We start from the raw sequence: 16,805 nt of genomic DNA on the forward strand, positions 1-16,805 counted from the left end.
GTCGACGGCGATGGCACGCAAATTGGTGCAAGATGTACAGCGAATAGTCTCACGGCATGCGATATCGAGGGTTCTACGTCTATTTGACGCTCATTTCCCCGATAAAGAGCCGGGAAAGAGACCATATTCGCTTGGTTGCTCGCCTGGATGCAAGGCTACAGGGCTTCCCTGTATCCATAAGCTTCGCTTTGCCGATGTCTTTGCGAATCCCCTCAAGTTATCCGATTTCCATCGCCAGTGGCATCTTTACGAGTATGATGCGCCGGCCCTCAGCCTATTCCACCTCCTCAACGAGCCCGAGATCCTCATCGGCAGCCGCGGTCGGCCCAAAGGCGCATTAAACCACCCTACCCGACGTGACCCGTTACAGTTTGAGATCGTGGATGCTCAGGAAGCACGGAAAGGGCAGCGGATACAACGCGGGCGAGGACGCGGACGTGGAGGCACACAACGGGCGGGGGAAGCTTCATCTACGGCTCAGCGAGGACGTGGAGGCCGAGGACGAGGGCGTGAAGGCACAAAACGGGTGGGAATAGCTTCGTCTACGGCCCAGGCACTGCCTGCAAGCATTCTGACGCCGTCCGCGGCATCTCAGGAACTGGGAATAGCTTCATCGGCGTCCCAGGGCGAGAATGCCTGGTCCTATCGGCTCAGGAAGCGTCGGAAAGGGCTATGAATAGTCTCAGGAAGCATTGGACATCTCCCAATTTGTAAATACGTTAAAATTGACTCCATTTTTTTACGAAATTTGACGTAGAATAGCTGGATTCCTTCATTTCCGCAGAGTTTTCAAAATCAGCATCTATTTCCTATTCGGGGCTAGCGCCGTGCCGTTAGCATGGTCGATGGTAGAGTACGAAGGTAACTTAATTTTACTAGGGGGCTGCATAGTAGATGGAAGTACCTTAGATCCATGAGACCTCCGATGCTCGGGGCATCCTATATTGCCAAGAAATGCATGCATTTTTACCGATTAAATGCATTGGAAATACAATTACTGCATGAGGCCTAGTTAGGTTTAGCGGGTAGAGAAGGGGTCCGAATAGCTTCCATGGGGGTCCTTCTAATGTGGCCCTAAATATATGTGGTAGTGGCAGGAGCCGAAATGCGCTGTGAGTACAACATTCCTTAAGTCTGAGTTGCCCCTTGTGTTCATAGAGTGTATCATTTTGATCCACTGGTGGAACCTCTCCATCGCAACCTTGGGTTCCTCTGACAACGCGTTGTAGAGGTCATTCGGGAGTTTCCTTTGAGCCGACTTCTTGTTTGCCCTGAGGGTCGTTTTTATGAAAGAGGAGAATATTTCGCCAGTGAGAGAAAATGCGGTCAATTGTTCGACCTGACCATCCATGCTCAGACCAATATCGTAAAAAACCACTGTAATCATGTCCACGTTCAACTGCTGAGTACTGTATTCGATCCGCGTCGTGACCTCGTTCGATTCGAATTCGAGGTGCTTGCAGCACTTGGAAAAGCCGAGCCTAAGCACCATCGAGTCGTATTCGCCCAATCCGGAGGAGACGTGGCATCCCTCGGCCGAACATTTCACAACTGACGACATCTTGCAAGCATAGCCAACTTTAACCCAGATAGCACGAGTACAGATGGCATCAAGGCCTAGAAGGCACGTTGTCTGTATGGATATCGAGGAGGGTGGTAAAAATGAGGAATTCCGGAAAAGCTGTCGTTTTGAAGACCAGGTGACGCAGCGTCAATCAAAAGTGCGGGGTGTCGCTAGAGATCGCCTGGCGGGGATATTTTGATTATGCTATACTTCATAGTTAGTTGCTTTTCTAGGGTAATCGCTTCCAGGATATTTATAATAATGCAAAAGAACGAGCTGAAATTCAACACTCTATACCCTCGAACTCTCGCGAACAAATCTCTAATTCAAGGTACCGCTCCGCACGAATCGAATCGAATCGAACTGTTGAGTATTGCGGTGGTCAAAGCTTATGGCAGGACTAGCGATGGACATTTAAATAGACGGGGTTCCCACTTGTGATAGTAACCTCAACAAGAACACTACAATTACCTATCTCAACAACTGCCTCCTGTTTGTACCCCAGCACAACAGAGCCTGGCCAGTAGATGCGATGGCACGTGACTCATCTGGGGTTTTCGTCCGAGTTTCTATTGGCTGAACCACTATCCGCCCTATCCTGCCACCAATTTCGAGGGCGATTAAAAGATAGAGGAATTGCGGAAGAAGACTACTGTTTTGATTCCAATGATGCTATATTCAAGGTACAACAAGCGTCGTGGCGCTGGTTGTTTGTGTCTTGAGTTTCCTACACGTGACCTTCGTCTGGGTTTTTCGTTCGAGTTTCTATTGGCTGAGAGTATTTCACTTCCCTGTCACTAATTTTCAATAATATGTAAAAGGAAAACTAGCTTTGGAATCTGGTGGATGCGAGCTTTCTAATCATACTAAAGTGCTTTCCATCCGGGCGTTGTGGTGTTGTGGTCACCTGCCACGATTTGCCTGTTGGAATGGAGACGCAAGCACTTCCTGCTCTTGCTCTAGTCCGTGGGCCAGGTGATAAGAAACTCATCCCGTCGTCGGACGGAACTACTTGTCGAATCGAGATCGATAACGTCCCATATTGCTCCTTCTGCCGAAAACCTTATCACGTTGACTCCGAATGTTTCACCAAGAATCCGAAACTGAAACAGAAAGACGGAGATGGACCGAAGCCAAAGCCAGGCAGGATGCATACGGGCACACGCAAACAGTTGAAGAAGCGGCCTTCGACGGATGACGAGGATGATGATGCCGGTGGTCCAAAGGATCCAAAGAAACCAACTTTCATGGCGACGAGAGTCTCCGAGAAAGATGTCAACGAAGCATTTGGAAACGATATCGAGGGCAATTTCGCCCTGTCCGACCATATTCCCATAATGATGGCGATAAAAACCCTCTCTATTCGCGACGCGTGGATCGTGGATAGTGGATGCGCTCAGCACGTCTGCAATAGTGCCTCGAGGTTTGTCCAAATGGCCAAGTACCATGGCCCCTCACTTACAGGCGTTGACACCTCAACGGCTCCCTCAGGAGTGGGAACAGTGAATATCCTTTGCAATGTACGCGGCAGAAAGAAATGGCTTGTGCTTGATAACGTCCTCTATGTTCCATCTGCACACGCCAATCTCATATCGGTGCTCCAGCTTCTCAAACGAGGAGCAAAGGTCGAATTCTCAAGCCGGAGTGCTATCATTCGCAACAAGTCAAACGAAAAGAATCTATATACTGCCAACGAATATCATGGAGTCTACGCACTCGATCTGTGGACAAGTCTGACTTTTCCCTCTTACCATGTTAGCCCGCAAATGTCTCTGTGGCACAATCGGCTTGCTCATATGAGTGATGCAAATCTTCGGCGACTCAAAAAGCAGGCTCACGGTGTTCGGGACATGGAGCCACGTCATCCATGCAATTCGTGTCTGCAGGGGCGAATGATCGAAAAACCCCACCGCAGATCAGGAAATAGCAGGAGAGGAGAACACGCAATGGAGCTCCTCCATATTGACGTTGCAGGGCCATTTGACGAGGGCTTGACGGCAGTCGTTACTGGCTCACCATCGTTGACGATTTCACGGGCTGGATCGAGATTATCCCTATACCACGAAGACAAGAGTTCGTCATAGAATCACTACGGTTCTTCCTCGACCACAATGAGCGCCCCGAACGAAAATGCAGGCGAATACGTCTCGACAGAATATCTGAACATGTGGGAGACGAGATGAAGTTCATGTTGTTCTCGCGCGCAATTCAAGCGGGCAATTCAAGCTGAGGTGACAGGAGTGGATCAACACCAGCAGAACGGGGTCGCTGAAAGAGCCCACAAGACAATTTATGATCGGGTTAGGCCTACCTTAGCACATGCGAGGTTGCCGTCTACATTCTGGCCGGAAATTGCTCGAACCGCAGCGTTCCTCTCCAACCGGTCGCCGTCATCGAAGCTCAACATGACTCCGTACCAAGCGTGGTATGGCGACAAGCCTGACCTATCACGACTCAGAGTGATCGGATCCAAAGGGGAATACTTGATCCCGCCAAAGCAAAGAAAGAAGCTTACGGATCCGCGAACAAGGCCATGCATTTTGCTAGGCTATGAAGGAAATACCAACTACCGTATCCTCCTGGAAGACGGAAGAATCGTTGGGACTCCAAACGCCGAATTTCACGAAGTCCTTACAGCTCCCTCCACACAGACTATAGAAGATGTGGGAGCCAGACAAGACGGCTTACCTGAGGCAACGGCTGCTGCCGAAGGGGGAGTGAGACGGTGGGACTAATAAATCAACCGTCGGTAGGCATCTGGCAAGCATCCGTGCCTGCTTCGGGGCGCCAATTGTCAATGGCACCATCGGAGCGGGCCCTACCTAAGCCGAGAAACGATATCTCGCACATACTGCCTCGGAGTAACGATAACTCGCGAGTGCTTACCCAGCCGAGTAACGATAACTCGCAAACCCCAGCGTCGTCTCAATCGAGTAACGAAGACTCGCAGCCAGCTGTTGCTGTACAGGGAGACAGGACCTTGTCGTCCATACGGAGTGACGATGCCCTCGGACCCCTATCACCTGCTTATCAGGATTCTGTCCTTGGGATTGACTCACCACCCGGTGGCGACCAGCAACAAGACGACGCTCAACAAGGGCTAAGTTCAGGAGAATGGCAACGATATCCAGAACTCCAACTTGAACTTGACAACCCAGTTCATGAAGTGCAACAAGGAGCACTAGATCATCACCCTGAAATGAAGATTCGTGCTCCACAAGTCACACTAGACACGTCTGATGAGAGCGAAGAATAGCTTGCACTAATGAATATACCCGAAGAGAACATCATCCCAACACTCTTAACGGTAGCTGCAGAGGAAACAGAACCCTCTGAGCCAAAGAATCTGCATCAAGCGAAGAACGACACAAGCTGGCTCGAATGGAAAATTGCAATGCTTGAAGAAGTGAACTCACTCAAGCAAAACAAAACGTGGGAGCTTGTTGATTCCCCCAAAGACCGGCGAGTTCTCAGTGGAAAATGGGTCTTCAAACTCAAACGAGGACCTCACGGGGAAGTACTCCGCCATAAGAGCAGATGGGTGGTGAGAGGCTTCACACAAGAAGACGGTATTGACTATGATGAAACCTTTGCCTCGGTTGTCAAGCCAATGAGCTACAAAGCCCTCTTCGCAATCGGAGCGGCCCTGGACTTCGAGATCGAGCAAATGGATGTCAAAACCGCATTCTTGTATGGACATATAGACCACGAGATCTACGTCGAACAGCCCCATCACATGACGGATGGCACCCCAAGGGTTTGCAAGCTTCGAAAAGCCCTCTATGGATTAAAGCAGGCTCCTCGCATCTGGTACCAGACCCTCACGAACTTCCTGCGCAGTCTTGGCTTCGAGCCAATCACCGCCGATCTTGGTATCTTCGTTCGGAGCAATATGTACATCGCGGTATATGTTGATGATCTCCTGATCGTGGGTCCGAGTATCGCAGAGATCAAGAAGATCAAGCGGAGCCTAAGGAACCGTTTTCAGATGACAGATCTGGGCCCATGCAGCTACTACCTTGGGATATCCATCCAGCGGGACCGCCAAAACAGGAAACTGTCCCTAAGTCAAGAAGCATACATTGACAAGGTTGCTCATCAATTTGATATCGGCAACTGCGCTCCCATCGGCACGCCGATAGAAACCTCACCGCTTCCAGAGAACAGTCCAGACTACACGTGCCCTCCAGATCAGAGGACCTCTTACCAACGCATGGTCGGATCTCTGATGTACATCATGCTTGGAACCAGGGGGGACATCGCGTATGCAGTCTCTGTGGCGAGTAGGTCACTGGCAAATCCTGGGCCCCAGCACATAAAACTCGCTCAACGCATCCTGCGGTACCTCAAAGGAACCAAGAGCCTCAGACTCGCGTACAAGGGTCAGCCTCAGAAACTGAAAGGCTTCACAGATGCAGATTGGGGAGGATGTCGTGACACGAGACGATCAACAGCTGGGTATCTCTTCAATATTGGAAGTGGGGCCATCAGTTGGCAATCGAAACGCCAGGGCGTCGTTGCTCTCTCAACGTGCGAAGCCGAATTTCTCGGGCAGACACAAGCCACCAAAGAGGCAGTCTGGTTGAGAAGGCTTCTCAACGAATTGAATATGAATCAAGGATTAAACGCCACGATCATCTGCGGGGATAACCAAGGGGCCATTGCTCTCTCCTCGAACCCACAATACCACTCTCGCACAAAACATATGGAAATCCAACGCAAGTGGCAGGGAGAGGTCCAAGACAACGGAACAGTGAAGCTCAAATATATCCCAACCACAGAACAAATTGCTGATGGGTTCACCAAACCCCTTGCTCGGGAAAGATTTGAGTGGTTTCGGAAAGGGCTTGGCGTTGAGTGATTGCTACACCTTATTTGTATTGAACAAGACTAAGGCGCAGGGTACCCTTTCCTTCCTTTCTTCTCAAATGAAGTTTTTGAAGGTTTTAATGGGACCCGTCACAACCGCGATCACATAGTCACTGACACCATTGGTGATGGTGGCCATCGAGTGGGAGTGTTGAGTATCGCGGTGGTCAAAGCTTATGGCAGGACTAGCGATGGACATTTAAATAGACGGGATTCCCACTTTTGATAGCAACCTCAACAAGAACACTACAACTACCTATCTCAACAACGATATTCATTTATTCATATTCGCGGGGTGCGAATATGAATATGCCCTATATTCGCATTCATTTATTCCTTTCGGAGCCCTAGACGTGATGTGTGGCACGCTTTTAGGACACAGGAGCAGTAATGGCGTATTTTGGGTGTCTCAGAAGCAATTTTGGGAAGGGAGTTGACTAACTGACGCTATGGCCGGGTCCGGTGTCCCGGCAGCAATTCGGGGTGACCCAACAGAATTTACCTAGAATAACAGAAGCTATACAAGAAGGGAAATTTGATGGAGTCCGTGAAGCCCAGGTTCCTGTTATTCCTGATATGGTCTAGTACTCGAGTGGGTCGTGACTGGTACAATACTTATAATCACTGGTAGACTAGCAAATCTTAGGGGTGCTCGCGAGTCAGAAAATACGACACTATAACTAAAAGTTCCTACTGTAGCTGGATGCCTAGGTATTAGTCACGTCACGTCACGTGCGATGTGAGAGCGACGGTCAGGCAAGGTTTGACGGAATCATGTAATAGCTGACAACAGATTGTCTAGCCCATAATGATTTCTCGAGATGTTATTGAGTGGAGCGAAATTCTGACGTGACTGCGGAGGTGACGGGAATGTTAGCGTCACAGTCCTCTCAATGGCTATCTATAGATCTAGATCCCCGCTGACATCACCACTCCCCGGCATCTCTTCCTTTGTGGATGCAGATCTCTAGTATCTTCGCAATTACCCGGGTACTAGTCAGTAAAGAGGCTGTAAACCTGTTCTGATCGATACAATACGGATTTCCCACCAATCAAGACCGTTCCTTTTTTGGCAAATCTCGGGGGAGGACAGGTAAAAAGTGACATCCCATAGATTTCTCCTTTTATGGGGATCGAACTTCCCACCGTCAAAATTACCTCGAGGCAAAGAAAAAGCCTGGCTGGAGACGCGAATCTGTCATCAACTTCTACGCGACTTCTTCCTATATTATCTCGCTGAGTGTCTACGGGACAATCTCACTAACAGCTCCTAACGGAAGATGAGAAAGGCTAAGGAGCTAGTGAAGTTCTGTAATCCAGCAGATTGCAGATCACGATTTTGAATGTTGGTTAGGAGAGCTCAGACCGGTCAAGAAATAGCTCACGTGTGTCGAACCGCCTTCGATTCATTCACACTGTGCCCACACCGATGAAAGCATAGCAGATATGTATGTTGAAGAATGTGGACAAGGGACGCATTTTCTTCTCTATTCTGAGTCTATTAATCTAATACGAATGGCAGATCACTCTGAAGCATGCCTAGGCCTGAGTCAGTTACCATACTTGTATGTCACTTCCTAAGTTCCTCTGTCCCAAGCTATCATTCGGGCTTCGAAGTGAATAACTAAGGTGTAGAACTAATAATATATAGATAACAGACTGGGTTCTGTTCTTCCTTGCCACACTCGCTGTTACAGCTCGGTTATATGTCCGACTTTTCCTCCGAAAGACACCGAGTCTGCTCGCAGAGGGCCTCGTTGTAACGGCTTGGTGTTCTATACTTGTATCAACTATTTTGTACACTATTATAGTGAACAGTGGATCTAGAACTGGCTTTATGAATGGTCTCCAGAAACAGGGCAGTTCGCAAGAGGTGAGGCCATTATATATACGCTCCAACAGACTCTAAACATGAATGCAGCTTCTTTATGTCAGCGCCTTCTTCTGGATCACAGGACTATATTTTACCAAACTCAGCATGGTGATTTTTTATTTCTACCTCTTTCCCCCAATTATGCCTCGGCTGCGCGTCGCGTTATGGATGGTAACCATATACATTATACTTGCATTCATTACGTCGCTTATCATCCTTCTTGCGTGGTGTATTCCGATTCCAATAAACTGGTTAGTTTGCTCTCCATTTGATTACGAAGCTGAAGTTACTTACCTCCTTGTTTCTTAGGAATCCACAAAACCCATGCAGCTCACTTGCAAATAGAGAAACATTCAGTGTATTCTGGGCTTTGAATATTACGGGAGAGATGTCACGTACGAGATTATTTCTCTAATTTTTTATCCTTGATTGCGACTAATTGATGAAATAGTCTTCGTTCTGCCCTTCTTCCTCCTCCCTAACCTGCATGTAACGAAACCTCAACTCTGTACGATAGTGGGGATTTTCGCCATCGGGCTAGTTACGATCCTTGCGGGCCTTGCTCGGTTTATTGTTATCATGATTTCGACTCAGAATGCTGTCACAGGATGTATGCCTCCTTCTCCCCCCATTAAACTATGTACTTAAGGGCCAAGCTGACTGGAATGTAATTTCAAGTCGTCCTAACCCAAACAGAACTCTGCTGTTCAGCGATCACAGTCTGCCTCCCCATGCTCAGGCCACTTGTTCGGCAGGTACTTGGTGGTAGTTGGTTGAATAGTGGTTCCTTGAGTGATACCCATTCCTCACGGACGCCAGTTATAGCGTCAAGGCCAGCCTATCATATTTCTCTGGATGCATTTGGGATCACAAGATGGGAGGAGCGAGATCATTATGAGCCCGGCCACCCGAGGTCCGATCATGAGGGGTTTGAGCTACGGAACAACACGAGATCCACGGTGGAACCGCAATATGAGAGTGCTAGTGGTCTGACGGATGGGGGTGATAGCTTGAGGCTATAACTGAGGACTCCTGATATTATACAGAGAGGACGAGATCCAACTGTTTTTGTATTAGATGTAATTCTAAAGAAGGCTATAAAGTATTATTCCACCCAGAGGTTATCCCAACTACCAATCGCCAATTTATCTTATTCCTACTGTCAAAAAGCGTATCACTCTGCGTCTCGTATCTTCTCTCTCAACATACTCAGCCCTTGGCGTACAAATCCGTGGTAATCAGTATTTTACAGCCTTGCAACTCATAACATCATTGAATTAGACCAATTATCACCTAAATGTATGAGATATCTAGGGCGTTGGATTATGATGATGAAATGAACACACAAATGCATGGTAGTTAGCCGGGGTAGATTGATTGCTTTATAACCTTAAAAGGGTATAAGGATTGAGGTTTTAGAAAACGATAATCGGGGGTACTTAACGCTATATAGATAAATAGATAATAGTAGACTAGATGGGTGCAATGGTTCATCCACGTCCCAGATAGGCATCTTCGGACGCCTTTGTATTATGCCACGCGCACCTAACAGAAGGAGATAGTCCGGCTTCTTCTCAGCAGAGGCAGCTCTGCCCTGGAACGGAGGCGTTCAACAGGCCTACAGTAGCCTCAGCCAGTCAATGGAAGAAAGTCATGCTCAGTCGAGGAACAGGATAATACAGGAATGGAGTTTACATTGGGAAATCAGCCAAGAACGGGCTCTCATTTATGGATGGGCTGGATACGTGCATGGGTGATTTTCTTGACGGCAACCGCCTCAAGAATGGGGCTGGTGTCACACTCCCGGGCGAGCATTCCACCTCTGTTTCGATTTGGACTTGGGGAGAGAAAATGCCTTCAACGTGCGGCTGTGGGCCGAGACAGGTTTATATAGAAGTGGCGGCTACCTATTAGGTCACTGAGGTTACGAAAATTGCAGGGTGGTTTGATGAACTGTTTCGCCAGCTTTTGAAGGACCCCATATGGAAGTTTTATCTCCTTCTTAATGATAGTCGGTAATCTTCTTTTTCACTTTTTTTCCCTCTCGTTTGTCTTCCCTGACTATGTATGATACCTCTGCATCGAGCTCGATGTCGGGGTAGGCATATCCGTCTCAGCGTTCGTCTCGTATCTTTTCCTATCCAATTTAAACTCGGATAGTGACAACTAGTGTCTTTTAAGTGTGTTCTAAGCTCGTCTTGTCTAAGGTAAGTGGAGAGGAAATCTACAGCAGGAGTCATAAGGCCTTTCACTCCCCTACCTTTATGTGATCTAACTTATATGATTAACCTGAGACACTCAAAATTGGGCAAAAATGAGGCGAAAAAAGAGAGGCCAAGGTAGGGCGAAAACAATGCATGAAAGGGTACACTCGCTTCGAAGCTTTCGTATAGAGACTGTCCAATACTTCTTAGCACCGTGTACACATTTATAACCTCTGTTGTATTTGGCCAAAGGGCGGTCCATTTGGTAGGCTCTTTATTTACTGACATGACTTCGTATTTCGTGTTCAAGGCGATGCAACATGAGTCCCATTGATAATCTCCTGGGGCCACCAAAGCCATTCTCGATATTTGGGTCCAGTACAGACAACAGCTGGGTCATTAAGCGCTGGCTGAGACCTTCCATCCACCACATCCACTCAATCTGTCGAACACATGCACACCAATATCCAAATATAATCAGAGCAATCGGTGCTTCCTGTCTTAGGAGATCCAGATAATCATCCCACACATCTAGAAGCCACCGGAACACATCAGCAGTCTCAAGCCTCCAAGTAGCACCAGGCTTCAAGGCAACACCTAATGTCCGCGCTAGCTCATCTAATGTGTCTTGATAGATTTTTTTAAGTATTGACAAACTCGCATTCGAGGTTTAGTGATTCGCTGATTGATGGATTCGGTGCTTAAAGTGCATTGTGCAATTTCTATAAACGAAAACCAACAGTAGTAAATCAAGAGCGTGTTCTGAAAAATATACGGTATTGTAAATGCATACATCAATCACCAATCCCCAATGATGTCGTCCTAGTTCAAGGAGGGATCTGTCTACGGCGCTGTATGAAAGAACTCGAGTCCGACAGAGCCGCAGCAGCGTGCACGTCAAACGTCCGCTTGGCCATCCGGGAACCAGACGGGGTCGAGTTCTGACCCTGCCCTATGATTGCCGACAATCAGGAGAGATGCATACTTAGTAGCCGGGACGGGTTCGGCAAGCGTCACGTTGGTGGTGTTGCCTGAAGGGATGGCAATGACGTCCAGGTTGGTGGTCTGCGGGTTGTAGGGGTCAGAAAGAGCGATGTTGTGAAGTGACGCCACAATCTGATAGTTCGAGCTTTGGCTGTAGTAGGCCATGGTAGGGTCACCGAGAGTCTGGTTGTGGAAGATGACCGTCGCGTTGACGGGAGGTGCTTGGGCCCAGTCGAAGTAGAAGCCCGAGACCATGGAGCCGGCTTCCGAGCCGAACGAGACAGTCACAGCGCTCATGTTTGCCGCCCAGGCGGGCTGCCACTTGGTCGAGGAGGCTCCATCCACCACGGAAATAGGGAACTGGCCCGGTTGGAAGGTGTTCACAGACTGAACAGGCTGGCACTGGACGAGGTTACCAGTGATGGTATCGCGTGAGCCGGTCCGGAGGTTGGGGATGACGAGGGAGCCCGATGCCGGGAGACTGTACATGGTAAAGTTTGTCTTAGTGCCGGAGCGCACGGTGATCGTCTGGTTGGCAAAGCGCTGGTCCGCGGTATCAAGAACCTGGGCATCGGTGGCCCGGCTGATGATAGTGTGGGTGTAGTTGGACCAGGCATCAATGGGCCATCCATGCCAGTAGAAAGTTCGGTATTTCAAGTACGGGATCTGGGGCGGCAGGTTGGGGTAAACGTGCAAGTAGTCGTCGGGGAGCAGACGCAGTCCCAGGTAGCCGAAGAGGGCAACCTGGTTAGCACCACCGTGACCAGTCAGGAACGGGAACGCCGGGTGGGTGCCTCCGTTGATGGCAGCGTCGTCGATTAATTGCTCCGACATCTGGAAGAAAGGAGCTCGGACATATGGTTTGTACGAGTATTGACCGTAGGTGAAAGCCGAGCATCCGGAGGGCGACATCTCGTTGGCCACGATCGAGAAGATAGCCCAGGCCATAGCCGGTCCATCAGGAGACTGCTTGTTGGCGTACTATTACACTTGTTAGGCCCCAAGTCATGCGTTGACCTTTGAACAACTCACGTAGTCTAGGTCGTTCAACGGGTCCTGAGTGGCGTAGTCTAGAGGGTAAGTGTCCAAAATAACGTCCGCCTGCTTGACCACAGCACTTCCATTCATGGTAGTGAATTCGAGGGTCACGCCGTTCTCACGGAGAACCAAGACATTGGCGGCCATCTCGTCCCAGGTCGAATTCGTCTCTATCCCAAACTGCTGACGGAAGGCATTGGCATACGACAAAGTCTCAGCGACGAGGGGCATAGTGAAACCTCCCGCATCGACATTGTTCGCATACTCGTCCTATATAGTGTCAGTTTTTGCCGACCAAAAGCGAATGCAAAACTTACGGGGTCGGTCATATTGGTCAGAGTCCAGTACGACCCATTACGCTGCAGCAGGTCGGCATACAGAGTGGCAACAGAGTTATAGATGGGGAAAAGGCTTCCCTTGAAGGTGTCGTTGTCACCGCTGGTGACCCACTGGTTGACCAAGGCCATGCCAATATCACCGTTGATGTGGTACTCGTAATCCCAGCAGGGACCGGTGGCCGTGCAGTTGCCAAATCGTCCGCTGGTCCAGGGGTAGACAGCTGCCGCAGGAGAAAAGTCGGTTTGGTTCTGGGAGCCGGCGTATTTAGTCTTGATGTTTTCCAGTGCTTGCCCATACTTTGCCACACGGTAGTTCGTGATACGCTGGGCGGCCTCGGGGTGAGAGGCAGTCAGCCCAGGTTGCATCCAGACATCAGCATCCCAGAAGACCTGTCCAGCGTAGGAGTCCGAAGTCAAGCCACCCACAGAGATACTGTCCAGATTCACGGGAGCGTTTCTAGCTTCCTTGATGGCGTTCTTGCTTGCAGTGTTCTGTAGCAGGTAGTAGGTGTTGGTCACGGCGATCACAGCAGAATCAATGATGTGCATGTCCGCGGGCAGAGTGCCATTTTGAGGGGATGCATAGCTCTCTACCGAGTTGTCGGGCATGACGGTGGCCCACTCGGTGACGTGCGAACGGAGACACTTGGCATAGCCATTCTTCATTGCGGCAGCGGCCTCCTGCTGAGCGACGGACTTGGGATCTGCAAAAGCGTCGGTAGATGCCCCGCCGACGTACTTGGTGACGCGCACCGGCTTGCCTGCCTGGAACTTCACATCCACAGACTGGGCGATAGACGAGGCGTTGGTGCTGACGTACGGCTTGTTAAAGGCAAGCTTGGCGGACGACATGTCCACGCCCGAGCTGCCGTCCATACCAGCATAGATGTAGGCAGTGACGTTGGCAATTCCATTGGGTCGCACAGCCGTGTAGATGGCACCGCTGTCCTCGCCGGACTCAACAAAGTCAGTGCGCACAGCCGCGGTACCTTCAAGAACATTGACGATCATTCCCTCGGCATCAGCAGAGGAGACCACCTCCATGTCCACCACAGCCTGGTTGATGTACAGCTTGTTGGTGAACAGGCGGTAAGTGATTTGGAAGGAGCTCTTGTTACCTTGCGGTGTCCACTGGTAGGTCCACTGCAGGATACCAGCCTTGAAGTCGTAAATCGACTGGAATTTCGAGATGGTGCTTTTGTCGGTAGTGGCATCCAAGTAGTTACCGTCGCCGAGATCCAAGACCAGTCCACCCCAGTGGGGTATACCGCTGATAACGCTGTCGCTGCCATACTGGGCCAGCCAGTCAAAGTTGTCGGAGTCGGTATGAGCCTGAGAATCAAAGAAGCCAGCGATAGTCGCAAATGTCTGGCGTCTAGAGTACAGAGGCCAGCCGCTGATCACATCACCGCCATCCTCTGCCTGATCCATTTCAAAGAAAGGGCCAACACTGGCAACGTTGATACCAAGGTAACCGTTGGCCATAGAGCCACGTGACTGGAAGCGACCCTGCTCCAGGTTGGTTGTGGTAAGGAGCCAGTTGTCCTCATCCCATGTAACACCGTCAAAGTCCGTTTGATATGTGTTGCTGCTGGGCTTGGCCTGGTGACTTTGGCCAGTGTACCTCTGAACGCTCTTGTTGATGCGGCTTTGTGAGGAAGCCCCATCCACGAGTGCGCTGAGATTCAATAGCAAAGTGGCCCATGCAAAAGGCTTTGGATACATTACTTAGTTACGGAGGACACAAGGGGAACAGGGAAGTCTATTTCTTACTTTGAACTGCATCTTGCAGGCAGCGCGTTTAGTATCCAACGAGTGTGAGTGTCGTGTAGGCCCCGAGAAGCGACCGTCAAGAACAATATTAAACAAATATCAGCGTACTGAAGATCTAAGGGTAATAGTAGAGTCTTAAATGATTAACAAATGGAGATGCACGGATGGTGGGAGAGTTTTATCCTCCGCGCCAAAAGCAGAAAAGCATATTCTCAATCTATCCAGGAACCACGTGGGGTTGATTGCTCAGACTGAGCACGTCCGGGAGTCCATGGGTTGTGGGGAACTAGTCAAAGCTTGCCCTGGCTTGCCCTGGCTTGCCGTTGGGGTTACAGCAGGTCCGTCGTGGTTGATGACACGAGATGAAGACTGAATTTACTGTAGTTCAACCCAGACATGTACCTGAACGTCGTATGAGGCTGTTTCTCATGCCTGTGTGGCTTCACTGAGAAATGCAGCAAATGCGGGAAGAGAACTGCACCACCTGCCATAGCAGAGACCGGGACAATACTGTCATAGCTCGTCATCCAGCGCTCCATGACTTGACTGAAATTTCGGGAACAACCAGACAACTCCCAAAGTTTCTGGTACTGGTACGCCATCATCCATGAGTTGTGGTTCTGCAAAACGTCCGACAAAAGCCCGTCGACCCGCCATGAAGGCAGGCGCTAGTAGTAAACGTAGTTGCTTGGATGGCAAATACGAGGTTTATTTGAGGAATTCTGCCGATTTGCACTTCACTTCGGGCTAGCCAGCTAGTGGTTGACTAGGGGTGTTCCCGATACGATATCGGCAGGATTTCTCCATATCGGGTATCGTATCGGCTACTACAAATAGCTTCAAAAAATTATCGGTTATCGTATCGGCTCACAAAATTGTCTACCGATAATTAACGGCCGATAATATCGGTTTTCAGCCGATATTATCGGTAGTATACCGATATTACTTGTATAATTAATAGGTACTACCATGAAAATTTTTCTAAAATCCTGCTGCCTTCCAGGTTCCAACTACACACCCGCTACCCCCTACTTCCAACTTCCAACTTCCAAGCATCCTGATTACTCTCATCATTATGGCATACAAAGGCAATGAGGAGAAAAACGTTTTCTTGAAATATCTAACCAATCAGAGGTCCCAAGGCCTCGTGAATTAGTTCATCGTAATCGTAACCTCAAGCGCTACGGCCTGATACCCTTTTCATAGGGGAGATGGCAGCGATGGTTGGGACGGGTGCGAACGCACAGATTTTGCCCCCTGACAGGAGAGGAACACCAAAAACCACGGCCCTCGCGGATCCGCCCCGATCCATGGACGACATCGCGGAAGGGGCCCGCCGGGTGCTTAACCACATCGAGAACAATGGCACGGAGGACCGGTACGTCACTGGATATATTCGTGCCGTCCGCCAGTACGCACTAAACGCCCAACGGGGAGACGGTCAGGGGATGGCCAAGGTGCTTGAGGCGCTGACCAAGATCAACGCCGGTACTGAACGCCTGAACCAGCGAATTAATACCATTGAAAAGACAACGAACACATTATCGACGGCACTATCTACCCCCGCGGCGAACTCTGCGGCAGCGTGGCGCAACTTCCGGGCCAAAGAATGGCAGCGCGACTTGGCTACGGCTGCGGCTCCTATCACCCGGAGCGGCGGCACATCGTCTCCAGGAGTACCGGAAATGGAACTTCGCGAGGACCGAGAGGTCATCGTCAAGGTCGGAATGAACCGCGAGCAAATCCGTGGATTGACACCAAAAGATCTGGTCGAGAGGGCTGAACGACAGAGGGTATCAAATGCCCGTCAGAAGAATTCAGGGGTACTGGCCGGACAGGCTTTCTTTGTCGCTGCTCGAAAATTGCCGTCGGGGGATGTGGCAATGATCGCCAACAGTGCGGCAGGGGCAGAGGTCCTCCGCAAACATGCTGCGTGGCTGAGAGCCTTTGGACCAGGCTCGGTGGTCCAAGAACCGTCATGGGGAGTGGTGGCGTACCATATTCCCGTGAGGTCCATGAAGGTTACTCCGGAGACGATGGCTGACGTTGCGGCTGAGCTGCTCAGGCAGAACAACTGGGGCGAAGGCGCTAAGATTCAGTATCTAGGATGGATGACCCGTCCGGGTGAGAGGGCGGAGGGCTCCATCCTGATCGAGTTCACC

At 49.9% G+C, this 16,805-nt stretch overlaps 2 protein-coding genes across 2 annotated transcripts; one reads left to right on the forward strand and one right to left on the reverse strand.

The window, feature by feature from the left end:
- Positions 1-2,493: 2,493 nt before the first annotated feature.
- On the forward strand, positions 2,494-6,425 carry N7446_011854 (uncharacterized protein; the record flags this gene model as incomplete). The annotated part of the gene is made up of 3 exons (XM_058520596.1): positions 2,494-3,637; positions 4,318-4,773; positions 4,846-6,425. 3 exons carry the CDS (start codon positions 2,494-2,496, stop codon positions 6,423-6,425), a joined length of 3,180 nt encoding a protein of 1,059 aa, XP_058366882.1.
- A 4,982-nt stretch (positions 6,426-11,407) lies between these two features.
- On the reverse strand, positions 11,408-14,655 carry N7446_011855 (uncharacterized protein; the record flags this gene model as incomplete). Its single annotated transcript, XM_058520597.1, has 4 exons — positions 11,408-12,475; positions 12,527-12,802; positions 12,850-14,583; positions 14,644-14,655. 4 exons carry the CDS (start codon positions 14,653-14,655, stop codon positions 11,408-11,410), a joined length of 3,090 nt encoding a protein of 1,029 aa, XP_058366883.1.
- Between the last annotated feature and the right edge of the window lie 2,150 nt (positions 14,656-16,805).

The sequence above is a fragment of the Penicillium canescens genome (assembly GCF_028828765.1).
Source record: "Penicillium canescens strain IBT 15451 chromosome Unknown utg000009l_segment0_segment0, whole genome shotgun sequence".
Taxonomy (NCBI): Eukaryota; Fungi; Ascomycota; class Eurotiomycetes; order Eurotiales; family Aspergillaceae; genus Penicillium; species Penicillium canescens.